Source organism: Piliocolobus tephrosceles, chromosome 7 (assembly GCF_002776525.5).
Source record: "Piliocolobus tephrosceles isolate RC106 chromosome 7, ASM277652v3, whole genome shotgun sequence".
In the NCBI taxonomy this organism is placed as follows: domain Eukaryota; kingdom Metazoa; phylum Chordata; class Mammalia; order Primates; family Cercopithecidae; genus Piliocolobus; species Piliocolobus tephrosceles.
The window spans coordinates 82,575,447-82,603,167 of record NC_045440.1 but is presented as its reverse complement, the minus strand read 5'-3'; the positions used below and the strand labels follow the sequence as shown (position 1 = coordinate 82,603,167).

The 27,721-nt window shown below is 38.6% G+C and overlaps 1 protein-coding gene across 1 annotated transcript; it reads right to left on the bottom strand.

Moving 5' to 3' along the window:
- Window positions 1-23,470: 23,470 nt before the first annotated feature.
- LOC111553144 (calmodulin-alpha-like) lies at window positions 23,471-23,920 on the bottom strand. The gene has a single exon (XM_023227762.1). It carries the CDS (start codon window positions 23,918-23,920, stop codon window positions 23,471-23,473), a length of 450 nt encoding a protein of 149 aa, XP_023083530.1.
- Between the last annotated feature and the right edge of the window lie 3,801 nt (window positions 23,921-27,721).

Here is a 27,721-nt window from a genome sequence, read left to right as displayed (position 1 = left end):
GCCATGCACACAAATCAATTCCAGATGATCCTAGACCTAAAAAATAAAAGGTGAAAGAAAGCTTCTAGAAGATACCTTGGTAGGCAAAGATAGGGTACAAAAAACAGGATACAAAAAAGCCCTAACCCTAAAGAAAGACTGATAAATTGGGCTGGATTAATAGGTTTATCATTAAAATACACCATTAAGAGAGTCAGAAGGGCAACCCACAAAGTTTGCAATACATCTTATCTGAGAAATTATATTGAGGCTATAAATAACTCCTATGTAGTAAAAAAAAAAAAAAAAGATCCAATTACAAAATAGGCAAATAATTTTACTACATACTCCACAAAATGATATATTCAAACAATAAACAAATGTAAAAGTGTTCAATGTTATTAGTCATCAAAAAATGTAAATTAAAACAATCTTATACCACTACATACATCAGAATGGCTAGAGCAAATAATAAATCCAGTGAACATGTAAACTAAATAAACCCCCAACATCATATGCTATTGCCAGGGATGTTCATTGATATAACTACTTTAGAAACTCTGGTGATATATCTACTAAAGCTAATCATCTGTTTGTCATAGGATCCAGCAGCTTCATTCCTCTGCACCTATTCAGCATACATGCACACACATATCACCAAAAGGCACATACAACTATTTTCATAGTAGCATTCTCTTAGCCCTAAACGGTAAACAATGCAAAAGTCTACCAGTAACAGATGGATTTTCTTTTTCTTTTTTTGTTTTTTTTCTTTTTGAAATGGAGTCTCACTCTGTTGCCCAGACTGGGGCGCAGTGGCTTGATCATGGCTCACTGCAACCTTGAATTCCTGGGTTCCAGCATTTCTCCCACCTCAGCCTCCTGAGTAGCTGGACCTACAGGCAGGTGCCACCATACTCAGCTAATTTAAACAAAATCTGTTTTTGTAGAGATGGGGTGTTGCTTTGTTGCTGAGGCTGGTCTCAAATTCCTGGGCTCAAGGATCCTCCCCACTTGGCCTCCCAAGTGCTGGATTACAAAGCCTGCGCTACCAGGCTGGGCTGGTGGTTTCTCTTATATCAGGTCACTCCAGGGAAACTCATGCATGCCCATGACTTCTATCATCGCATCCATTCTACTGACTCCCAAATATTGACCTACAGCCCATAATTTATTTCTGAATTTCACCCCTTCCCTGCCACTGCCTCTCCAGCTCCTTCCTGGATGCCCCCTTCTGACCACCCTCTTCTTGATTTCAATATGTCTCAAATAAAACAAATGAATTTTTGCTCAGAATTTTCTGCTACTCAACTGTTTTCATTTTCCTCTGCCCTTTCAAGTTAGCATTTGATATATTTGATGTTTCTCCTTCCGTAGTCCTCACATCCAATTTTTCATAGCCAAGTTTTTTTTATCATTTGGCCCCACCTAACATTCCCACTGAATACTCCTGCCAGACTGAACCACTAGCTCTTCACTGGCCTCCTCTGAACCTTTTCAGGTGATATTCCTTCTCCCCAGAACAACTTACTGTAATAGTAGGTTAATTTTTTTTATAATTGTGAAGATAAAGTCACAGTGATTCTCCTTTCTCTGGGAATTGCTCCCAACAAAAGGCTGTGCTTACTGTTACCATGTCTGTAGTTGGTGTGACTCTGTTCTCTGTTTACTTCAGAAGAGGATATCTGACTCAAGAAGACACATGAAATTTGCTAGGGTATTGGAAATTTTGAACCCAAAGACAGAGATTAGAAATAATTGGGAATCACTTTAGGTCAGCACTGGATAAGAAGTAACATGCATCTCAGGAGGCCCCCTTCAGATTGAGCTGGGTATCAGCATTCAATCCCACAAGGCTACCTGTTTAAGAAGAATGAGAATATTTCATAGGTAATATGTTCTAAGTTCTAATATGCCACATGTAATATGTTCATATGCCTTAGGTAGTTTCTTCCTCCAAATAGCTCTTAAAATATTTTCCTTGATAGTAAATGTCATTTATGATATTTAGCATTTGTTAAGTGCACTGTACCATGCGTTGTATTAAGCACTAAATATTCATGATGATAATTAAACCTCACAATAACACCAGGAGATGTTATCTTCATTGTACCGAAGCACATGTTTAATTAGCCCAATTTCCCTGCTAAGGTGACACAGGTAAGTGGTGACACTCTTGCAGTGACACAGCTAGAGTCTGCAATCTTAACCCCCCTGCCCAGGGATACTCCCCCTTCAGCTGCACATGGGAACCACCTGGGGAGCACACAGACCGTCCACTGCTGGGGTCCCTCCTGAGTGGATCTGACTGACCAGGTTTGGAGGGTCGCCTGGCCATCTGTATATTTTTTTCAAGTTTTCGGGTAACAATATCAGGCAGCCAGGATTGATAATTATTTTGTTTTCCAAGAGTAACTGATTTCTTAGAAGTAGCCAACTCACCCACTCACCCACCTCAACAAACCTCAGAGGGTCTTAGAGTATGACTTGATACCTTTACATGGAAATGTTGCTGTGAGCCATGCCTTTGCCACCTGATGAGCCTGCTTGGAAATTATTGTACCTGCCTTTTTTATTTCCACAAATTAACACTAGATGGCAAACTACACACAGGGAATCATATGAAGCATTTCCATTTCTGAAACACTTTATTTTTTCTTCAAATAACCTCATTAGCCAATATTTGAGTTTAGTAATATAGTATTAAAACCAAGAGAATTCTTCATAAATTTAATTACTCCAGGTCATGGGTTAACTAGCATTCCCTTCAGCAGAGCCATAGGCGCCCTGGATACACTATGGCCTGGATTTCAGTTGTCTTAAAGGTTCAACTGTTAAAAGATGTTTATTAATCATAAACACATAGAAAACAAAATTCTTATCACACCTGAGAACACTTTTCTGCCAATATATGTCAATATCCCTATTAAATAATTGACTCACAATATCTCTAGGGATACAAGGCAGGGGGCGCTTCAATGCTACTGTATGCCCACTTTCCTTTTCTTTTTCCTCAGAAACTGTTTGCTTGGATGATGAAGTAATGGAGGTGGGGTATGTGAGAAACAGTATGAGAGAAGTATGCATTACTTACGTTGAGGAACAGTGTAATAACATTGTCATTGATTTAGTCTCTCATAACTGGTAAAATACCTTCATATTCCTGACCTCAAAGTGGCAGTACTCGTCCAGCTACCTCAGAGCTGGCAACATCACTCCTCTGAGCTTACACATAAAGGTGAGGTGTGGGGGATTTGTTTTTTTTTTTTTTTTTAAGTACTTTATGTTTGTGTGTATGAATGAATGAATGACAGTGTCTTGCTCTGTTGCTCAGGCTGGAGTGCAGTTGTGCCATCATAGCTCACTGTAACCTCTAATTGATAGATCAGTTGACCTATTGACCTTACCCGTTCAATCTCCCAAATAGCTGGGACTATAGGCATGTGCCACAACATCTGGCTAATTTCTTTTTTTATATATATATTCTTTTTTTTTTTTTTTAATTGTTATACTTTAAGTTCTAGGGTACATGTGCATAACGTGCAGGTTTGTTACATATGTATACTTGTGCCATGTTGGTGTGCTGCACCCATCAACTCGTCAGCACCCATCAGTTCGTCATTTATATCAGGTATAACTCCCAATGCAATCCTTCTCCCCTCCCCGCCATGATAGGACCCGATGTGTGATGTTCCCCTTCCCGAGTCCAAGTGATGTCATTGTTCAGTTCCCACCTATGAGTGAGAACATGCGGTGTTTGGTTTTCTGTTCTTGCGATAGTTTGCTGAGAATGATGGTTTCCAGCTGCATCCATGTCCCTACAAAGGGCGCAAACTCATCCTTTTTTATGGCTGCATAGTATTCCATGGTGTATATGTGCCACATTTTCTTAATCCAGTCTGTCACAGATGGACATTTGGGTTGATTCCAAGACTTTGCTATTGTGAATAGTGCTGCAATAAACATACGTGTGCATGTGTCTTTATAGCAGCATGATTTATAATCCTTTGGGTATATACCCAGTAGTGGGATGGCTGGGTCATATGGTACATCTAGATCTAGATCCTTGAGGAATCGCCATACTGTTTTCCGTAATGGTTGAACTAGTTTACAATCCCACAAACAGTGTAAAAGTGTTCCTATTTCTCCACATACTCTCCAGCACCTGTTGTTTCCTGACTTTTTAATGATTGCCATTCTAACTGGTGTGAGATGGTATCTCATTGTGGTTTTGATTTGCATTTCTCTGATGGCCCATCTGGCTAATTTTTAAATTTTTTGTAGAGACTGGGTCTTGCGGTGTTCCCCAGGCTGATCTCAAACTCCTAGTCTCAAACAATCCTCCTGCCTCAGCCTGAAAAGTCCTGGGGTTACAGGCATGAGCCACCGGGCCTGGCCAGGTTTGAGGGATGTAGAGGTTCAAGTAATCTTTTTAAATGCAAATACATGATCACCAGCCTAATGGTTTCTCAATTTTCTTGGGATGAAGTCTAAATTCCTTAATTGAGATTAGAAGGCCATTCACGATCTGGTCCCCGCTCCTGGTCTCTGATCCTTTTCACTTCCAACCTCACATACATAGAGGTCAGATTGGATTTTTTTCAGCTTCCACAGCATGCCTTCTTCTAGCTTATGAACCTTCACAACAAGCTGGCTCATTTTGCTTTATTTTGTTTATCATAATACTCTCTCTTACCTTCCCCCTTGAACCTCATCTTAACTCAGGCTTAACGTACCTTTACATGTTTAATATCTATTTACATATTACCCACATATTTGGTTTTAGCTTTCTTTTAGTTTCCTGCAAAATCCTTTGACCACTGAAGTGTGGATGTATTTCCTCTCCTGAGTGCTCTGCATTTCTTCATTCAGACAGCTTACCTGCTTTGTTATAACTGCCTCTTGTAGGTAAAGAGGGTCCTGTGAACACCATGGAGGATGGAGGCGTTCCTTTGCTCATTCTTATATTCTCAACATCCGGTGCAGTGCTTGGTTAATAACAAACCCTCTATAAATATTTGTGGAATACTTGAGGTGTCAATACCTAACGACACCTCTCTTATGACATCTTGTACCTAGGTTTGACAACCATAATTTATGCATGCCTGCAAATAATAGATTGCCTAGAACCACCCCAATTTTTCCCTTTCCCAGAAAAGCTAAAGACCAGCCCATCTAGTACTTGATTTGTTTTTTTTTTTAAGCCAAACTATGAAGAACCCCAAAGTCTTGCAGATTCATTTCAGATTCAAAGGGACAGATATGAGATATGAAAAATATAATAAAATTTCTGTCCGTTCTGCTCTAAAATCAAAATGGATGTAACTTTACGTGACCATGCAAAATTCAGGTATACTGAGAACTTCACCATATTGAGAATGTATCAGGGGTGTCCAATCTTTTGGCCTCCCTGGGCCACATTGGAAGAAGAATTATCTTGGGCCACACATAACATACACTAACACTAACACAAATGATAGCTGATGAACTTAAACAACAAAAGCAAAAAAGTCTTAATGTTTTAAGAAAGTTTACAAATTTGTGTTGGTCTATATTCAAAGCTATCCTGGGCCACATGCAGCCTATGGGCGGCAGGATAGCCAAGCTCGCTTTAGATGATTTGGGCCCGCTAAAAACAGACTTAGGTCTTCACAAAGAGCAATTGCCATAGTGGTGATGAACTCAGTCCCTTCCATTCCCGCTCTCTCTGCCTCCTCCCTCCATCACAATTCAAACTCTGAGGGAGAATAAACTTTAAAGATATGATTAACTAGATTACATTCTTCCAACACTATATTATAGTTTGTAGATAAACAGTGCTGCCAAGGCCCTGTAGCTTGTATGCCTTGCTATCATATTTACTAAGGGGTTCTTAAGTTTATACTTGGTAGAAAGATAATGAGATTAAATAAAGTCCTTTTTAGTTCCTACCTTGGGTCAAGACAAGCTGGTAAAAATAAAATAAAATTAAAAACTTCATGTAAAACATATCTTTTGTCTTGGCCCCACTTTCACCAAATCTCAACATAATCACTTTTAAATAGCTTTGTAAAAGTCTCTCTTGAAAGTTATTGTTTATTGTAAGCAACAGCCCATGACCTTTGAAATTCATCTCTATGTTTGTTCATTGTGTCTTACAAGGTTCTCTTTGTCACTTCCTAGAAGAAAATCCTATATGATTTTAATATCAAAAATAACTGTTGTTGTCCTGAGTGATTCATTTGTTAGTACCTGAAAGATCAGTGGGAACTTGAGGAAATTATAAGTTCCAGCATCGCATCCTAGATCTACAGAATTTGAAATTCTGTAAGTGGGGCCTAGTGATTCTAGTTTTATAAACTCTTCAGGTGATTCTGATGCACACAAAATTTGGGAATCCCTCTTATAGAGAGGAATTACATAATTGACTAGGCTTCTCTTCAAACTTGGCCACTGGAAAGCTTAGAGGCAAATTTGTGGTTCACTGGTAGCAGATGTGTGGAACATTATGATTTTTAGTTATTTCTCTGCTGTGGGTTTACCTTTGGTTTATTTTTATTTCTATTTTCATTTCACTTCTAATTTAAGTTCTTGTCATATGACATATCCACATAAGCCATCTTAAGTCTTTTTTGAGACATAGCCAGAAACAGTAAGGTAGATAGCCAAATAGAAAAATAGTGATTATACTCAGCTTCTGTAGAGAACAAGGTATTCTTGGCAACTGGTGCACAGTAAGCACCCTTGGCAAGCCTGGAGAAGGTCGTGCGTGTGTGTATGTGTGTGCGTATGTGTGTGTGTGTGTGCATGTATTGTGTGTATGTTTGTGTTGTTTGAGGAAGTAGGTGAGAGGAAGTCATACATGTGAATTAGAAAACTATTGTGTTTGTTGACTAGTGAATGACTTTTTACATTTCCATCAAAAGTAAAATGTTGGTTGGGTTCAGTGGTTCCTGCCTGTAATGCCAGCACTTTAGGAGGCTGAGGCAGAAAGGTCACTTGAGGCCAGGATTTTGAGACCAGCTTGGGCAACATAGCAAGACCCCATCTATATGAAATTTTAAAAATTAGATGAGTATGGTAGCATGCACCTGTAGTCCTAGCTAAGGAGTCTGAGGAAAGAACATGCTTGAGCCCAGGAGTTGGAGGCTACAGTGATTTATATGGCACCACTGCACTCAAGCCTGAGTGACAGAGTGAGACACTGTCCCAAAAACCTTGTTTCTACTAAAAAGACAAAAAAAAATTAGCCAGGCATGGTGGCGGGCACCTATAGTCCCAGCTACTTGGAGGATGAGGCAGGAGAATGGCGTAAACCAGGGAGGCGGAGCTTACAGTGAGCCGAGATTGTGCCACTGCACTCCAGCCTGGGCAACAGAGCAAGACTCCGTCTCAAATAAAATAAAATATAAATAAAAGAAACAACTGTATTTCCTTGTTGCTCTTCATTCAATTCATGGTACATGTACTTGCTAGAAAGCTCATGTGAAACAGTAATGTGGATGATAAAACAAATCCTTACCTTCTTTTGTGCCCTTTCTTGCTTGGCCACAAACATTTCCACCTTAGTTGTCTTTGTTACCTACTAGCTAATCCCTGCGAAGGCATTAATTTACAACAGCTTTAGAGAGTAATTCTGAGAATTACCTAGAATGAAGGCCTCCCCTAGATTGTTTTGATATGTTTCCATAAAAGAAAATTCACTTTCCATTTTTCTATCTGTACTACAACCACCCTGCCTGTGAGAATCACCATAATGGGGTTGAGCCTGAGAATTACACTGTTAACAGTAGAGGGTGTCCAGGTTCTTGGCATCTTGAACAAAGAATTGGACAAAATGCCCAAACAAAGCAAGTAAAGAATGGAGGGTTTTAGTTAAAAATGAAAGTATACTCCACAGCGTGGGAGCAGGCCTGAGCACAGGGGCTCAAAGGCCCTGTTACAGAATTTTTGGGAGTTTAAATACCCCCGAGATAATTCCCTTTGTTACTTGCCATAAGCCCTATGTAAATGGAGAGGAGGAAGTAAACTTACAAAGTCATTTAGGCATATGCCCTAAGGAGAGGATATTTCCTGTTATAGCTGAAGTGTGAACTGGCCTTACATTCCCTCCCTCCAGCCCCTATTTTCCTGCCTCAGTACCACATAGAAAAACTATTTGATATATATATCTGACAAGTGGTCATGTGTTACGGCCAGGCCAGGCAAACCAGATCTTCTTATCTTGTATTACTCTCCGCAGTCATTACCATGAAGAAGCTCCGGTGAGATCAAAATTTGAGACCTCTCAGCTGACCTCAGGGAGACATTAGGGGATGTAGCCTGATGCCACTTTCTGCCTTAGGAATTTAGGATTGAAAAGGTTGGGTATCACTGCATTTGCTGGGTTTTCACTTTTTTGGATACTTGCTTGTAACATGGTTCCATGCGTTCTGAAACACTGTTGGCTGTGCTTCACCATACCAAGAACAGCTTTATAATAATTGGGTAAGAATTGGGCTATTTTGGTCCAGCTGAAAGCCTAGAGCCTGATTAATCTAATGGGGGATATCCTTTAGTGCTCTGCCAGTCAGCACAGTGCTTGTCAAACTGCTTCTAAATTCTGAGATAAGTATTAAGCAAAAGGACCTATGTAAAGACAAGGTCCTTCAGTTCAACCAAACTTCGGAGCACCTGTTTTCTGGAGGTATGGGCAAGGGCACTGAAGGGGTCTGGAGATGGGAAAGCTGAGTGCTCTCTTTTTGGATAATGATAGTTAATAAGAGCAGCATTTAGTGAGCACCTGGCAATTAATATACATGATTTAATATAATTAGCTACAATACTAAGAAGAAGAATATAAGGAAAGTTTGATGGAATAAGACCAATTATGTGCTATAAAGATTTGGAGGTGCCAGTGTGGTGGTTCATAACTATAATCCCGGCACTTTGAGAGGCAGAGGTAGGAGGATTGATTGAGCCCAGGAGTTTGAGACTAGCCTGGGCAACACAGGAAGACACCTGTTTCTACAAATAGTTTTAAAAATTAACCAGGTGGGGTGGTATGTGCCTGTGGTCCCAGCTACTCAGGATGCTAAGCAGGAGAATTGCCTGAGACTGCAAAGTGGAGGCTGCAGTGAGCTGTGATCTCACCACTGTAGTCCAGCCTGGACAACAGAGTGAGATCCTGTCTCAAAACAAAACAAAACAAAACAAAACAAAAAAGATTTGTAAGGAAAACTTTCAGGAGGAATTGGAAATACCTCATGGAAAAGTTGTTTTTGAATTTAAGGCCATAAAGAATGGATGAAATCTGGAAAGCTGGAGGGGGATTGGCATACCATGAAGGGGAAACACCAGGAGAAAACCCTGGGAGACAGAGAAGGACTGGTTAGTTTAGGGAAGGGTGAGAACTCTGATTTAAGGGACATGCACAGTAAATCTAAGCAACTCTCGGGAGGGACCTGTTGTGCAGGGTCTTGGAAGCCAGGCTGGGCTGAGGAGTTTCTAATTTGCCAAGGGACTGTTCAAGGTTGTGGAGCAGTGGAATGATTGATAGCAGCTAGCACACAGGATTTAGAGGTTGTTGAATAGCAGCATGCAGACAGGAGTATATTTGGAAATGACTGAAGCCAGTTAAAAGACTTACAATAGTCCAAGAAAGAATGAGTGATGGAAACCTGACTGTAAGCAGCAGAAACTCACAGGATGGGGACAGATCCAAAACTCTTGGTGGAGATATCATCCATGGGATTTTGGCAAAGATTAGGGAGACAGTGACACAGAAGCAGATTTGGAGATGAGTTCTTTTGGGGGCATGTTGAGCTTCAAGCAACAGTAGGAAGTCCAATTAGAGATGCCCAGAGGGCAGCTGGAATCGCCACCTGAGTTTGGGAAGGGAGAATTAGGAAGAATGAGATTTTCTGCTGAGGTGATAGTTGACACTATGGGAAAAGAGGCGATTGCAGAAATGCAAAAGGATGAGATCAGAGGTAAAAATCCTCCTTAGAGGATCTTAGTGTGGATCCATCCGCTTGAAGAAAGGCTTGTCAAGGAAGTTGTTATGTATAAAATAAAAATAGTGACTGAGGCTGGGCACGGTGGCTCATTCCTATAATCCCAGCACTTTGGGAGGCCGAGGTGGACAGATTACCTGAGGTCAGGAGTTCCAGACCCGGCCTACATGGTGAAACCCCATCTCTACTAAAAATACAAAAAATTAGCTGACCATGGTGGCAGGTGCCTATAATCCCAGCTACTCAGGAGGCTGAGGCAGGAAAATTGCTTGAACTGGGAGGTGGACATTGCAGTGAACCGAGATCCCACCTCTGCACTCTAGCCTGAGCAACAGAGACTCCATCACACACACACACACACACACACACACACACACACACGCAAAGTGAGTGAAAGCATTTAAACCTACTAGGACCTGATATCTTGACCTAAGATGCTAGTTATCAGTTAAGAGCACAATTGGACTATGGAGAAAACAATCAGGTGACATGAAGGAAGAATTGCAAGGAATCAATTGGCAAATTTATCTTTCAAAACTCCTCATACAGAAAAGACTTAAGGAGAGGAGAACCACCCCTGTGATTTTAATAAAGTTTGGATGACAGGCTAGGCCTCCCGATTTGTGATATTTGGGATCACCCTGTTTGGTTTTATTTTTATAACTATTGTCCTGAAATAACCTCTGTTCTGTTTCCTCCTTTTGGTTTGTTTTACTCTGTCCAGTGTAATAGGAGTAGGCATAGATAATTCCCCTTTAAAATATAAACCTAAATAATAGGTTAAGAGAGATCCACCATAAAACTCATTCCTGCACCTAGTAATTTTTCCTGCTTGTTCCAGCACTGGAAGTTGATCCTGTATTTTTACCTGGTGATTACCTGGGTAGGGCTACAACCTGAACAAACATTTATTCTAGCCAGAAAACACTTCAAATGGCAAGATGACTCTTTCAATTTTTACTAAGCTGCTATTAGCTTAAGCCAGTACACTCCTAATGACTTTCAAATATACAAAGAAAAGTTAATAAATCTGAATGACAGCTATCATAATCTTAAGTCACTAGGTTACTGGCAAATAATGGTATAGAGCATATAATGATTGAGGAAATAACTACTATAAAATACATAGCAAAATATTACCATGGAAATGAACCCATTTATACTGGCCTGAGAGTCTGCTCACAGCCGGCTTCTCAGCAAGTGAAAGGGAAGCTCAATTCTGTCCCGCCCCACTCTCCAGCCCGAGAGCATGAATGGCCTTTAAGGGGAATACGTTCCTTCATGGGTGAAGGCACTTTGGCTTCTTCCTGTTTTTTCTAGTGGTAAAACTCTGGAGAATTGGCAAAGGAGATTCTGCTTAAAGATTTTTCTTTTTTCTTTCTTTTTTTTTTTTTTTGAGATGGAGTTTCACTCTTGTTGCCCAGGCTGGAGTGCAATGGCGCGATCTTGGCTCACTGCAACCTCTGCCTCCCGGGTTCAAGCGATTCTCCTCCCTCATCCTCTCAAGTAGCTGGGATTACAGGCGTGCACCCCTATGCCCAGCTGATTTTGTATTTTTAGTAGAGAAGGAGTTTCTCCATGTTGGTCAGGCTGGTCTCCAACTCCTGACCTCAGGTGATCCGCCCACCTCGGCCTCCCAAACTGCTGGGATTATAAGCATGAGCCACCGGGCCTGGCCAAAGATTTTTAAATCTTCTAAAGAACCAGATTTTGCTCATTTTAGACTCATTTTCTTTGCCTACCGACACACAGCTCTGAAATAATTCAATCGAGCCATCCAGTAAGGGGTTGCTTCCTGTTTTCTGGACACTAATGCAGGCAGTAGAGACATTGGTGAGAAGGGTTTTGGTGTCAGTTAATCCAGAGTTCAACTCTGTGCTCATTTATTTCATTATCCTTAAGTCATTTAACCAGGTATTTCTGGAGAACCCAGTGGCAGGCTTCAGGTCCCAGTGTTACGGTGATGAACAAGTAGACACCATCCCTGCCCTCATAGAGCATACATTTTAGCTGCGGGGGCAAATTTTTAAAATACCATAATAAAAATCAAAACAAGGCCACAAGGCTCAGATTTTCTGTGTGATCTTTGGCAAGTGTCTTAGCCTCTCAGTTTTCTTCCTCTTCCTCCTCCTCCTCCTTCTCCTCCTCCTCCTCCTTCTTCTCCTCCTCCTTCTCCTTCTCCTTCTCCTCCTCCTCCTCCTCCTCCTCCTCCTTCTCCTCCTCCTCCTTCTCCTCTTTCTTCTCCTCCTCCTCTTCTTTTTTTATTTTCTGAGACAGAGTTTTGCTCCTGTGGCCCAGACTGGAGTGCAATGATGCAATCTCAGCTCACTGCAACCTCTGCCTCCTGAGTTCAAGTGATTCTCCCACCTCAGCCTCCCTAGTAGCCAGGATTACAGGCACCCACCACCACGCCCAGCAAATTTTTGTATTTTTAGTAGAGACGGGGTTTCACCATGTTAGCCAGGCTGGTCTCGAACTCCTGACCTCAAATGATCTGTCCCAACCTCCCCAAATGCAGGGATTACAGGCGTGAGCCGCGGTGTCCAGCCTAAGCTCCTCAGTTTTCAAACAGGTTCTTGGGCATTCAGTTCAATAATAATTGTAAATAACTAAGTATGTGGTCTGGTATGTAAGAACCATACAATGATCATTATCTGTAATTGTAAATAAGGATGTGGTCTGGTATGTAGGAACCACACAATGATCATTATCTGATTTTTTTAAAATTTTACAATTACAGGATTTTGAATTGTTTTGTTCACTCACTGCTACATCCCAAGTGCGTAGATCTATGCCTGACTCATGGCAGGCATCCAATAAATATGTGTTGGCTGTGTTTAAAGATGAAGAGAACCATGATAGCACAAAAAGACAACAGTGGAGATGAAATTAAACCACAAGGAAAATCCATACACTCCTTGATGGAGCCTTTGTAAATTTAACATAACAAAGTGTTTCTTCTTCTTCTTCTTTTCTTCTTCTTCCCCCCCCCCTTCTTCTTCTTCTTCTTCTTCTTCTTCTTCTTCTTCTTCTTATTATTATTATTATTATTATTATTATTATTATTCCTCTTCTTATTATTTTTCCTCTTCCTCTTCCTATTCTTCTCCTTCTCCTCCTTCTCCTTCTTCTTTGAGATTGTGGTCTCACTCTGTAGCCCAGGCTGGAGTGTAGTGAGTGATAGGATCATGGCTCACTGCAGCCTCAACCTTCTGGGCTCAAGCAATCCTCTCGTCTCAGCCTCCCAAGTAGCTGGGACTACTGGCATGTGCCACCATACCTGGCTAATTTTTAAATTTTTGGTATAGATGGGGTCTCGCTATGTTGCGCAGGCTGGTCAGGAACTCCTAACCTCAAGCGATTCTCCTGCCTCAGACTTTCAAAGTACTGAGATTACAGGCATCAGCCACCATGACTTGCCTCGCCTCGAAGTGTTACATTTTTTGGGAAATCCAAGCTAGAAAACAGAATTAGTGCTCAGAAATTGAACTCACTAGCCCTAAGACTCAAATACGTTCTTCTCCATCTTCATCCACTAGAGGGCGTATATTACTTAACAAGTCAGCCTTTCTCAAGCACGGCTGAAGCTGCTTTAAAATGATGATTAATGAAACATGTAGACCTAATGACCTATCCTGTACATTTTGATTTAGGCAGATGATTAAATTGTGTCAGATAAAAAATAAATAGTATCGAAAAGAAATGATCAAAATGTGATTCTTATAGTTCCTCAAACTTTGTAATAGAAGAATAAACATTAAAGAAATTACATCAATTTCTTTTTCAAACATTTGTCAAAGTCATTTTGTTTATATCCTAACTCAAGATAATTCAGTTAAAATGTACTTAAGAACAAAATCATGAATAATATTAACATATTTGAGGTACACCAGTAACGTGCCAGCAAGAGTATAGTTTTTCATTTGAAAGAAGCTTAGCAGGTGCCAAAAGAATAATCAAAAATTAATTGCATTAAAATGACATTTGTTTTAAGGGGATCATTATGTGATGATTTTACTTGGATCATATTTGTTAATCTAAACATTTGTGATGTGGCTGAAAAAAAACTCAGAAATAAAAAGTCCAAAATACCTATTTTTAGTTTGAAACTTGTTTGCAGAGATTATTTTTTCCCCTATTTTGGTAGTGGATCTTTAACCATTTAAACCATAAGATACCTCCTCTTTAGTCAGGCAGTTGTCTTATTCACTTCTCTGGGAGGAGAAAACAGTAAAATTAAAGGTGTGAATCGACTGAGATAACATTTGTTTCTTTCAAATTTCATTGGGGAACACTTTAGATTGAAAGGATTCTTCTCCTCTACTAAATATTTTACATCCTTAAAACTGAAATTGTGACTGATCACCAAAACAGACACTTGAATTGAGTAAGTGTGTCAGAATCTATATTGAATATTAAATAATAATTTTGTCTCCGGCAAATGCTCATTTATATTCTGTGTGAACCGCTGTGACTTGCTATATATTTCCTGTTATTTCCCAAGAACCTGCAAACTACTTGAAATGAGGACTTTAGCCTACTTTTCTATAAGCATGGAATGATTACTATAGGGCTAGAATATAATTCATGCTCAATAATTACTTGTTGAATTATGTTTTTAATACTATAAGCCAATATTTCCCTAAATATGTTCTATTGAGAATTAGGCTCTCTAGACAGAAGCTCGTAAAACATCGCCTCCATGGTCAAATAAATTTGAGGAACTACCTGGTGCATTCTTTTTTTTTTTTTTTTCATTCAACAAACATTTATTTAGCTTTGACAGTGTTGGGTGCTATATTGGTCTTTGCACAAACAAGGGAGTATGGCAGAGAAACAAAGAAAGGCCATCTGGAAAAGTGACATCTGCTGCTAGTGTAATATTGTGAAAATAACTCATATATTATTATAATAAATTTTTTCTGGATTTATCATATTTCTCATTTTGAAATGTTTAAATTTTTTTAATTTTTAATTTTTATGGATATATAGTACATATACACATGTACAGGGTACAGGAAATGTTTTGATGCAGGCATACAATGCGTAATAATCACATCAGGGTAAGTGGGACATTTATTACCTCACTTATCATTTCTTTGTGTTAAGAACATTCCAGTGATACACTTTTAGTTATTTGAAAATGTACTATAAATTATTGTTGACTGAAGTAATTCTATTGTGATATCAAATATTAGATCTTATTTACTCTATCAAACTATATTTTTGTACCATTAACCATCCCCACTCCCCCTGCCTCCCCTCTACCCTTCCCAGCCATCGTTCTGCTCTCTATCTCCATGAGTTCAATTATTTTAATTATTAGTGCCCGCAAATGAGTAAGAACATGTGAAGTTTGTCTTTCTGTGCCTGGCTTATTTCACTTAACATAATGTCCTCCAGTTCCGTCCATGTCCTCTAGTTCTTACAAATCACAGGATCTTATTCTTTTTTATGGCTGAATCATACTCCATTGTGTTTTTGTACTGCATTTTCTTTATCCATTTGTCTGTTGATGGACACATAATTTGCTTCCAAATTTCAATAAATCTAAGAGTGAAGATATTGCTTCAATATGCTGATTTCCTCTCTTTTGGGTATATGCCTAGCAGTCAGATTGCTGGATCATTTGGTAGCTCTATTTTAGTGTTTTGGGGAAGCTCCATACCGTTCGCCACAGTGGCTGTATTAATAATTTACATTCCCACCAACACTGTACAGGGTTGCCTTTTCTCCACATCCTTGCCAGCATTTGTTATTGGCTGTCTTTTGGATGAAAGTATACAACTGGGTGAAGATGGTATCCTATTGTAGTTTTGATTTGCATTTGTTTGATAATCAATGATATTGAGCACCTTTTATATACCTGGTTGCCATTTGTACATCTTCTTTTCAAAAATGTCTTTTCAGATCTTTTGCCCATTTAAAAATAGGATTATTAGATTTTTTTTTCCTCTTGAGTTGTTTGAACTTCTTATATATTCAGGTTATTAATCCCTTGTCAGGTGAATAGTTTGCAAATATTTTCTCCCATTCTGTGTGCTGTCTCTTCACTTTGTTGATTGCTTCCTTTGCTGGGCAGAAGCTTTCTAACTTGATGTGATCCCATTTGTCAATTTTTGCTTTAGTTGCCTGTGCTTATAGGGTATTACTCAAGAAATCATTGCCCAAACCAATTTCCTAGAGAGTCCTCCCAATGTTTTCTGTTATCAGTTTCATAGCTCGAGGTCTCAGATTTACATCTTTAATCCATTTTGTTTTGATTTTGTTTTTCTTTTTTTAGGCAGGGTCTTGTTCTGTTGCCCAGGCTGGAGGGTAGTGGTGCAATCTCGACTCACTGCAGCCTCTGCTTCCTGGGTTCAAGTGATTCTCCTGCCTAAGCCACCCGATTCGCTGGGACTACAGTGGCACACAAACACACCTGGTTAATTTTTTTGTATTTTTAGTTGAGATGGGGTTTCACCATGTTGGCCAGGCTAGTTTCAAACTCCTGGCCTCTTGTGATCCATCCACTTCGGCATCCTGAAGTGTTGGAATTATAGGCATAAGCCACCGTGCCTGGCCTGATTTGATTTTTGTATGTGGAAAGAGATAGGGATCTAGTTTCATTCTTCTGAATATGGATATAGTTTTCCAGGCACCGTTTATTGACGAGACTGTTCTTTCCCTAATATATATTTTTGGCACCTTTCTCGAAAATGAGTTCTATGTAGATATATGGATTTATTTCTTGGCTCCTTTCTGTTGTATTGCTCTATGTGTGTGTTTTTATGCCAGTACCATGCTGTTTGGGTTACTATAGCTCCGTAGTTAATTTGCAGGTAAAGTGATTCCCTAGTTTTGTTATTTTTGCAAAGGATTGCTTTGCCTATTCTGGGTCTTTTGTGGTTCTGTACTAATTTTAGAATTTTTTTTTCTATTTCTGTGAAGAATGTTACTGATATTTTGATAGGGATTGCACTGAATTTGTAGATTGTTCTGTGTAGCATGGACATTTTAATAATATTGTTTCTTCCCATTCATGAACATGGAATATTTTTCCATTTTTTGTGTCCTCTTCAATTTCTTTCATTGATAGTTTTCATGGAGAGATTGTCCTCAACTTTGATAATATTTGTCCTCATCTTTGATTATATTTATTTTTATTTAATTTGTAGCTATTATACATGGAATCACTTTCTTTATTTCTTTTTCAGATTGCTTGCTATTGTCATATAGGAATGCTACTGATTATTGTATATTGATTTTGTATCCTCAAACTTTACTGAATTTGCCTATCAGTTCGAATAGTTTTTTGGTGGAGTCTTTAGGTTTTTCCAAATATAAGTTCATATCATCTGCAAATAAAGATAAGTTGACATCTTTCTTTCCGATTTGGATACCCTTTATTTGTTTCTCTTGTCTGATTGGTCTAGCTAGGACTTCCAGTACTATATTGAATAATAGTGGTGAAAGTGGGCATCCTTGTTTCAGATCTCCTCATTCAGACTGATACTAGCTGTGGGTCTGTTGTATATGACTTTTCTCGTGTTGAGGTATGTTCCTTGTGTACCTAGTTTTTGAGGGTTTTTATCATGAACTAGCTTTTCTACTTCTTTAAGATGCATTGTTAGGTTTATTGGAAGTTTTTTCACTTTTTTGATGTAGGTGCCTATTGTTGAGTTTTATAAAATGCCTTTCAGCGTCAATTAAAATGATCATATGATTTTTGTCCTTCATTGTGTTGATATGATTTATCACATTGAATGATGTGTGTACACTGAACCGTCCTTGCATCCTTACAATAAATCCTACTTGGTCATGATGAATAATCCTTTTAATATGTTGTTGAATTCAGTTTGCTAGTATTTTGTTGAAGATTTTTGCATCAATATTAATCAGAGATATTGACCTATTGTTTTCTTTTTCTGATGTGTCTTTGTCTGGTTTTGATATAATGGTTAATATTGGCCATTTTTGGAATAGTTTGAGTAGGATTGGTATTAGTTCTTCTTCAAATGTTTGATAATATTCAGCAGTGAAGCCATCAGGTCCTGGAGCAAAATTTTCTTTTATGGGAGACCTTTTATTATGACTTCAATCTCATTACTTGTCATGGGTCTTATTCAGGTTTTGGATTTCTTCATGGTTTAATCTTGGTAGGTTATATGCATCTAGGAGTTTACCCATTTCTTCCAGGTTTTCCAATTTATTGGAATATAGTTGCTTGTAGTAGTCTCTAACAATCCTTTGAATTTCTGCAGTATCTGTTGTAATGTCTCCTTTTACATCTAGGATTTTATTTATTTGGGTTTTCTCTCTTTTTTTTCTTAGTGTGGCTGAAGGTTTGTTGATTTTGTTGCCAAAAAGCAACTTTTTGTTTCATTAATCTTTTGTATTGCTTTCTTCATTTTAATTTCATTTATTTCTGCTCTGATCTTTATTATTTCTTTTCTTCTACTAATTTTGGGTTTGGTTTACACTTGCTTTTCTAGTTTTTAAGATGGGTTAGGTTGTGTGTGTTTTTTTTTTTTTTTTTTTTTTTTTTAGAAATCTATTTTATCTGATATAAGTATGGGTACTTCTGTTCCTTTTTTGGTTTCCATTTGAATGGAATTTTTTTTCCATCTTTTCATTTTCAGTGTATTTATGTCTTTATAGGTGAAGTGTGCTTCTTACACGCAATAGACTACTGAGGCTTTTTTTTTTTTTTTTTTTTTTTTTTTTTGGGATTTTTTTCTTTTTTTCTTGACTGGAGTACAGTGGTGTGATCTCAGCTCACTGCAACCTCTGCCTCCTGCGTTCAAGCTATTCTCCTGCCTCAGCCTCCCAAGTACCTGGGATTACAGGCATGTGCTACCATGCCTGGCAAATTTTGTATTTTTAGTAGAGACAGGGTTTCTCCATGTTGGTTAGGCTGGTCTCAAACTCCCGACCTCAGGTGATCTACCTGACTTGGCCTCCCAAAGTGCTGGGATTATAGGCTTGAGCCACTGCATCTGGTCAAGGCTTGTTTTTTAAATCCATTTAGCCAGTCTCTGTGTTTTGGTTGAAGAATTTAGTCCATTTATATTCCATGTTATTATTGATAGGTAAGGATTTAATACTGTCAGTTTCTTATTTAGTTTCTGGTTGTTTCGTGGTCTTCTCTTCATTACTTCTTTCCTGTCTTCCTTTCTATGAAAGTGATTTTCTTTGGTGGATATTTTAATTTGTTGCTTTTTATTTTTTGTGTAACTGTTGTAGTTTTTTGTTTTAATTTAATTACCGTGAGGCTTGCAAATAATAACATCTTTTTTTTTTTTTTTTTTTTTTTTTTGGTGGAGTTTCTCTCTTGTTGCCCGGGTAGGAGTGCAGTGGTGTGATCTTAGATAACTGCAACTTCTGTCTCCCAGATTCAAGCAATTCTCCTGCCTCAGCCTCCCAAGTAGTTGGGATTACAGGCGCCCACCATCAAACCTGGCTAATTTTTTGTATTTTTAGTAGAGACAGGATTTCACTATGTTGGCCAGGCTGGTCTTGAACTCCTGACCTCAGGTGATCAGTGCCCCTCGGCCTCCCAACCGGGATTACAGACGTGAGCCACCACACCTGGCCTCAAATGCCATCTTATAACCCATTATCTTAAGCTGATGACCACATAACTCCAATTGCAAAAACAATCAAACTAACAAGCAAAGAGAAAACTAATAAAAACTCTACACTTTATCTCCCCATTTTCTTTTTTTTTTCTATTTCTATTATACTGTATATGTCTTGAGAAGTTTCTGTACTTACTATTTTTGATAGATTCATGTCTTAGTCTTCCTGCTCATCATATGAGTAGTTTACACACAACAATTAGTGTTATGATATCCTGTAGTTGTCTGTGTATTTACTATTACCATTGAGTTAGGTACCTTCAATGATTTATTTCTCATTAGTATCCTTTTCTTTCATATTGAAGAACTCTCTTTAGCATTTCTTGTAGGACAGGTCTGGTATTGGTGAAATCCCTCAGCTTTCTTTTTCTGAGAAAGCCTTTATTTCTTTTTTATGTTTGAATGATATTTTTGTTGGATATAATTTTCTAGTATAAAAGTTTTTTTCCTTCAGCACTTCACATATGTCATGGTTCTCTCTCCTGGACTGTAAGGTTTTCACTGAGAAGTCTATTACCAGATGTATTGGAGCTGCATTGTATGTTATTTGTTTCTTTCCTCTTACTGCTTTTTGGATCCTTTTGTTATCATTCACCATTGGGAATCTGATTATTAAATGCCTTCAGGTAGTCTTACTTAGTTTAAATCTGCTTGGTGTTCTAAAACTTTATCGTACTTGAATATTGATACCTCTCTAGGTTTAAAAAGTTCTCTGTTATTATCTCTTTGAGTAAACTTTCTACCCTGATCTCTCTACCTCCTCTTTAAGCCTAATAACTCTTAGTTTTGCACTTCTGAGGGCATTTTCTAGATCTTGCAGGTATGCTTCCTTCTTTTTAATTCATTTTTCTGTCTCTTCTGCCTGCATATTTTCAAATAGCCAGTCTTCAAGCTCACTAATTCTTCCTTCTTCTTGATCCATTTTGCTATTGAGAGACTATAATCCAGAATTTCTACTTGATTTTTAAAAATTTATTTGAATCTCTGTTAAATTCATCTGATAGGTTTTTGAATTCCTTCTCTGTGTTATCTTGAATTTCACTGAGCTTCCTCAAAACAGCTATTTTGAATTCTTTGTCTGAAAGGTCAGAGGACGCATTTGTGTCACTATGGGATTGGTGTTGGTGACTTTTTTGTTTCGTTTGGTAAAGTCATGCTTTCCTGCATGGTCTTGATGCTTGTGGATGTTTGTCAATGTCTGAGCATTAGAGAGTTAGGTATTTATTCGTATCTTCAGAGTCTGAGTTTGTTTATACTCATCCTTCTCAAGAAAGTTTTCCAAGTATTCAAAGAGAATTGTGTTTTAAGACTTTTGTCACTGTCACCATCTGCATGAGGGGTCACCCCAAATCCCGTAATACTCTGACTCTTGTAGACTCATCAAAGTACCACCTTGGTGGCCTTCAGTAAGATCAGGTAGAATTTCCTGGATTACCAGGCAGAGTCTCTTGTTCTCTTCCCTTGGTTTCCTCCAAACAATGGAGTCTCTCTTTCTATGCTCTAAAATTTGGAGAGTGGTGATTCATGCACTCCCATTGGCCACCACCACTGGGACTGTGCTGGGTCACAACTGAAGCTAGCACAGTACTGGGTCTTGCCAGAAGCCCATGGTGACTACTGCCCAGCTATGGCTGATGTTTATTCAAGGCCCAGGAAGGGCTTTTTAGTCAGCAGATGGTGAATCCTGCCAGTTCTGTGTCTTTCCCTTATGGGCAACAGGTTCCCTTCTGACCCAGGATGGCTCTAGAAATGTCATCTGAGAGCCAGGGCCTGAAAGAGGGGATTTAAGATTCTGATTGGTGCTTAATTTTACTGTGGCTGAGCTGGTATCCAAGTTGCCAAAGTTCTCTTTACTTTCCCATCTCTTCTTCTCAAGCAGAAAGAGTCTCTCCTCGCTCTGTGAGCTGTGCTGCCTGAGGTTGGGGGATAGGTGGCCCAAGCACTCCTTTAGACACCCCAGCTGGTATCTCACTGGGTCGCCTGCACCCCAAGTCTACTGGCTCCAAGCCCAACAGCACCAAAACCTCCCAGGAATTGCCGTCCTTGTGGCCTAGACTGCCTTTCAGGTTTATTTAGGACCTGGAGCACTTTAGCCTGCAGTGATGGGACTTGTTGGAACTCAGGTTCCAACCACTGGGATGACCTATTCCCCGTTGACTGGGGCTGGTCTAAATCCTCCCTTTTTGGATGCTGGTTGAATTCTTCCACATGTTGCTTTTCACTGTGTTCAGTATTGACTTGAAATGCAAAGCCCCACCGTCATTTCACTCTCCCTTCTCCAAGCACACAGATTTTCTCTCCATGCCACGCAGGGCTACTAGGGGAAGGGAGAGGGGTGACACTGGCAGTTCAAGACTGCCTTTCTTATCCACCTCAGTGCCTTTTTCTTTGATATGATGTTCAGGTACTGTGATTGCTCACCTGATTTTTGCTTCTTGTGAAGGTACTTTCTAGTGTGGATATTTGCTCAATTTTATGTTCCTGTTGGGGGGACAATTTGGAGGCTTCTCTTTGGCCATCTTGCTCCACCCTCCTCCCCCATTACAAATTTCCAGTTTTGGCACTCCTATTATGAGGTTGTGAAAAGGTCTGTGGTTAAAAATTCACTTTGATTAACCTGATATTTTCAAATTAATGTGATCATAGAATCATATTTTAATATGACACAACCTCCCATGGGCCTACTGGGGAATCTAGTAAAAATAAATAATTAGAGGATTCCATCTTCTAATCCTGGCATTTGGTGCAACATCCAGAACTATAATTCTGACTTGACTGAAATTAAATAATTGATGAGAATACATGAACTAAGAATTAAAACACAAAATATTGTAGCCATACCTGTTTCCTATTCTAGCTCAGAGAATGTAACTGTAGTCAATTGTGTCTCTGGAAGATTTCTAAAAAATATCACCTGCCACCAAATATCACCATTATTACAATGGAAACATTGTAATAATCTATGTTCATTGTATGCCAAGTGTGGATAAACTGAATCCCTGGGGTGCTTCATGCCACAGGTGGACTTCTTTTATTTTTTACGGGGGCGGGGTGGTATAAATTGTAATTTTTTTTTTTTTTTTTGAGACAGAGTCTTGCCCTGTTGCCCAGGCTGGAGTGCAGTGGTGCAATCTCAATTCACTGCAACCTCCACCTCCCTGCCTCAGCCTCCTGAGTAGCTGGGATTACAGGCATGCACCACCATGCCCAGCTAAGTTTTTTTGTATTTTTAGTAGAGATGGGATTTCACCATGTTGGTCAGTCTGGTCTCGAACTTCTGACTTTGTGATCTGACCGCCTCAACCTCCCAAATATACAACTTGGAATGGATTTGACGCAAATTGTGCCATAAGTAGGTTGTCTTTAAGTGGCTAAACAAAGTTTTAAAAGCAAGTAAAGGAAAATGGTTCTGGTACCATATCAGCAGTACAAAAAATAGTATACAAGTACCTGGATAATACACCACTTTGCAATAGTGCAACTTTTAAGTACATATTATTGACTACCCCATAGTTCACGCAGAGTTACAAATCCACACTTCAACAAAAACATGCTGACAGTTCCTAAAGAAGACTACTTTAAAAAAAGGCATAACTCAGATGTTCCCTCATTTGACCAACTCCATGTAAGTTTAGATGTGCAGAACAGTTTAGATATATCCAGAGTAAGCCACGTGTAACATGTTACTTGATCAGTTTTCTAAAAGAAGTTTTCAGGACAATGACAGTAAGATAAGGAAAGAAAACATGGAAGAATGAGGTCCTAATTACTATATATGCTTTTTTTTTTTTTTTTTTTTTGGACAGTAGGGAGAAACCTTTTACAGATAAGTTACAATCAAAGAAAAGGCAAATAAACAATTCTGTACAAGAAATTTAACACATTTGTACAAGGTCTTCACTTTGCTTTCATCATTTGTACAAACTCTTTATAGTTTACTTGACCATTGCCATCAGTATCTGCTTCCCTGATCATTTCATCAACTTCTTCATCTGTTAACTTTTCTCCAAGGTTTGTCATCACATGACAAAGTTCTGCAGCACTAATATAGCCATTGCCAACCTTATCAAACACATGGAATGCTTCTCTTATTTCTTCTTCACTGTCTGTGTCTTTCATTTTTCTTGCCATCTTTGTCAGAAATTCAGGGAAATCAATTATGCCATTACCATCAGCATCTACTTCATTAATCACATCCTGTAACTCTGCTTCTGTGGGATTCTGTACAAGGGACCTCAGTACAGCTCCCAATTCCTTTGTTGTTATAGTTCCATCACCATCTTTGTCAAATAGTGAAAAAGCTTCTTTGAATTCTGCAATCTGCTCTTCAGTCAGTTGGTCAGCCATGCTACAAGCGCTACCGGTTTCGGAGACGCAACCACACGGACACTCAGCTCGCTCATTCCACTCAGACTAATTCTCCACAGGTGGACTTCTAAAGGTCCGTGCAAAACTCTACTTCTAGGAATATGTCCTATAGATATATTCACATGTAAAAAATGAGATGTGCACTTTTATTATAGTGCTTATTTGTAATAAATAAAGAATGAAAACAAAGGATCATCAGTAGAAAACCAATTTTTAAAGTATGATATATCCTCTGGTGGTTGTTAGAGATGTTCAAATATTTTCAACATTTCCTGGTTCCATTTTGGTTATAGGTGGTCATGTGACCTCTTTGTCCAATGTTGTAAACAAAAGTGACATCTGCCACTTTCAGACTAAATTATTTCATTTCAGTGATTCTTTCTACAGTTCTCTTTCCTACTGCCAAAGTGACCAGACAGAGCCAGATACATTTGTCTGGGTTCCCTAGTAGTGTAGACGTGAAATAGAACTTCTGGTCAACTCATGATAAACATGTAGCAGGAGCTAGAAATAAAACTTCGTGGGTCGGGCGCGGGGCTCATGCCTGTAATCCCAGCACTTTGGGAGGCCAAGGCGGGCGGATCACGAAGTCAGGAGATCGAGACCATCCTGGCTAACATGGTGAAACCCTGTCTCTACTAAAATACATAAAATTAACCGGGCGTGGTGGGGGGTGCCTGTAGTCCCAGCTACTCAGCAGGCTGAGGCGGGAGAATGGTGTGAACCCGGGAGGCAGAGCTTGCAGTGAGCTGAGATCACGCCACTGCTCTCCAGCCTGGGCGACAGAGCAAGACTCCATCTCAAAACAAAACAAAACAAAAAACAACTTTGTGGTTTTAAGCCACTGAGATTTGAGGATTGTTTGTGACTAGAACATATCCTAGGCTATACTAACATTTAGTTGAATGTGAAGCAAGTTTTTTAAAAAAAGTAAACTGTTTATTATGGAGTGATGTCCAATATATATTGTCAAATACCTATTTTTAAGTGGAAAAATAAAGGTCCAGAACAGTATATATAGTATAAAATATCTGTGTGTGTGTGTGTGTGTGTGTGTGTGTATGTGTGCTGTGTCTGTTATATATAACATAGAACATCTCTGGAAATATACCCAAGACCCTAGAAATTTTGTCTGTAAGGAAAAGTACTTGATGGAAAACAAACATTGGAGAAGACCTTTTACTGTATACTTACCTGCATTTTTAATTGTGTGAAAATATTATGTGTTAAAAATTATATTTAGGGAAATATATGTAAATATTTTATATGAATCCTTCATTAGAAAAAAAAAGTTTTACGGCCTCCTCTAAATGCCAGTTTGGCAAAGGTGACATTGAAGTGGGATTTTTTGTGCCTCTGATTTGAAACTTTATCACTGTTGTTATATTACTCAGGTCAAATCATAAGTAAAGACTAGGAATTAAAAGGAAAGAAAGGCATTAGCGATCTTTTTGGAAAGAAAGTTTGCAAGTACTAACTGATTCGAAATTGCTATTTAAATGTAAATACATGTGTTCTCTATCCATTATAAAGATGTTATAAAGTTGTTCAAGTTATTCTCTTATATTCCCAAATCTCTATTGTGTCTTTAGCCATTCCATTTCATTTTTAACAATTTTCATTTGTACTTTTCTTTCTTTCCCTTTAAACAGTATAGTTAGAAGTTTATCTTTATTTTTTGTTAGTCTTTTCAAAGAAACATAGACCAGTTTTATTTCCCTATTGTTTCATTGCTTTCTGTTTCACTAATTTCTACCTTTTTTTTCCCTTTTTTCTTTTTCTTTTTCTTTTTTTTTTTTTTTTTTTTGAGATGGAGTCTTACTCTGTCATCCAGGCTAGACTACAGTGGCGCAATCTCGGCTCACTGCCACCTCCACCTCCCGAGTTCAAGCGATTCTCCCACCTCAGCCCCCTGAGCAGCTGGGATTACAGACACTTGCCATCATGATCGGCTAATTTTTGTATTTTTTGTAGAGACAGGTTTTCACCGTGTTGGCTGGGCTGGTCTCGAACTCCTGACCTCAGGTGATCCACCCGCCTTGGCTTCCCAAAGTGTTGGGATTACAGGCATGAACTACTGTGCCTGGTCAATTTCTGCCCTTGTATTATCTCCTTCTCTCTGCTTTTTAAAAAGATTTTCTCTGATGTTCTTTTTCCAATTCCTCACATAGGATGGGAACTTATTGTTTTTAATTTACTTATTTGGATGTGATTTTTTATGATCTTTATTTTGACACGATTTAAAACACAGGCAAGTTCCAAACATAGTACATAAAACTTTTCCATAGACTTTACCCAAATGCACCAATTATTTACCTTTGCCCTGTTTGCTTTATCATTTGCAGTCCCCCTCTGTCCACATACATGCACATATTTATGTGTGTGTGCTTGTGTGTGTGTGTACTTAGCTAATTTTTGGTCAGCTTGATCTATCAGTTTTTGAGACATGTGTTAAAATCTCACACTATTGTGTGGTTTTATTCATTTTTTTCTTATAATTCTAATGGTTTTGCAGAGTAGTATATTATCAGGTGCATAGAATTTCTGTATTGTTACATGCTTTTTATGAATGTTGCCTTAAATCCTATTTTGAATTATAATAATATCATTTCACTAGCTTTTTTGGTGAATATTTCACTATTATGTCTTGTTTTTATACCTTTATATTCAACTTTTTTATGTTGTTTTGTTTTAGGATATCTTTTATAAGCAGCATATAGCTAGACTTTGTTTTTTAAATCCAGTTTTGTACTATCTTTCTTTTATAGATGAGCTAAACCCTTTATTTGACCGAGAAGATATCATATGTTACAAACTTTACCATAAATCTGGTGACTGATGAAGAAGGAGAAACAAACGTGACTGTTCAACTCTGGGATTCTGAAGGTAGGCAAGAAAGACTCATTGAAGAAATCAAGAATGTGAAAGTCAAAGTACTCAAACAAAAAGACGGTCTTCTCCAGGTATCAATGCATATTCATGGAAATAGCCTAATGCTCATATTACCACTAATACTATTGAACAAATCTACATTTAGTTGCAAGATTGAATTACAGGTGTTTCAAACAGTATGGAAGAGAGCTTTGCCAGTAATTCTTGGGAAAGTTAACACAGCTTTTTTTTTTTTTTTTTTTTTTTTTAATGCCATTTTGTAGATTTCTTTTGTCTCAGATTGTGGCATTGCCTGAGGCACAAGCTTTTGGATTTGCAATGACCTGCGTGTGCCCAGGAGGTGTGGGGGCTGTCTCTTTGTTCTGCTTCTAGATGGAAATTTCACATTGGCCATTTTGATGACTTACACACTAGCATTATTGCCCTGATCATGATGCCTGTTAATTTTATATATACAGTAACATATTAGGGTTTTCAGGTACATTTCATATCCCTGTTTCTAAAATTGTGTCAACACTCCTTTTCATACTTTATCAGTATCAGTTGAAATAGTCATCAAGTGGAGAATACCTGAAAGAGCAAACTTCTTAGAATAATTAGACCTCTGAGTTTTATTTTAACGTTCGTAGGGACTTACTTGACTTTCAGAGTTTGATTAATGTTTCTAAAAGCAGATAACCTAGAGGTGCTTTTGTTGGGTCTCTTAGTTCCTGCTTCACATTTCTCATTTGGGCACTTTTTTGCTAAAGTTTGTATGCTGCGTCTTCTTGTTTGTAAAACTGTTGCTATTGACAGTTGGTTGTTAAATAGTTTCTTAGCCCTTGCCATTATTCAGCTGTCTTTTACAAGTCCAAGGCAAACTTAGCCTCTGTAGTTCCTTTTACAGGA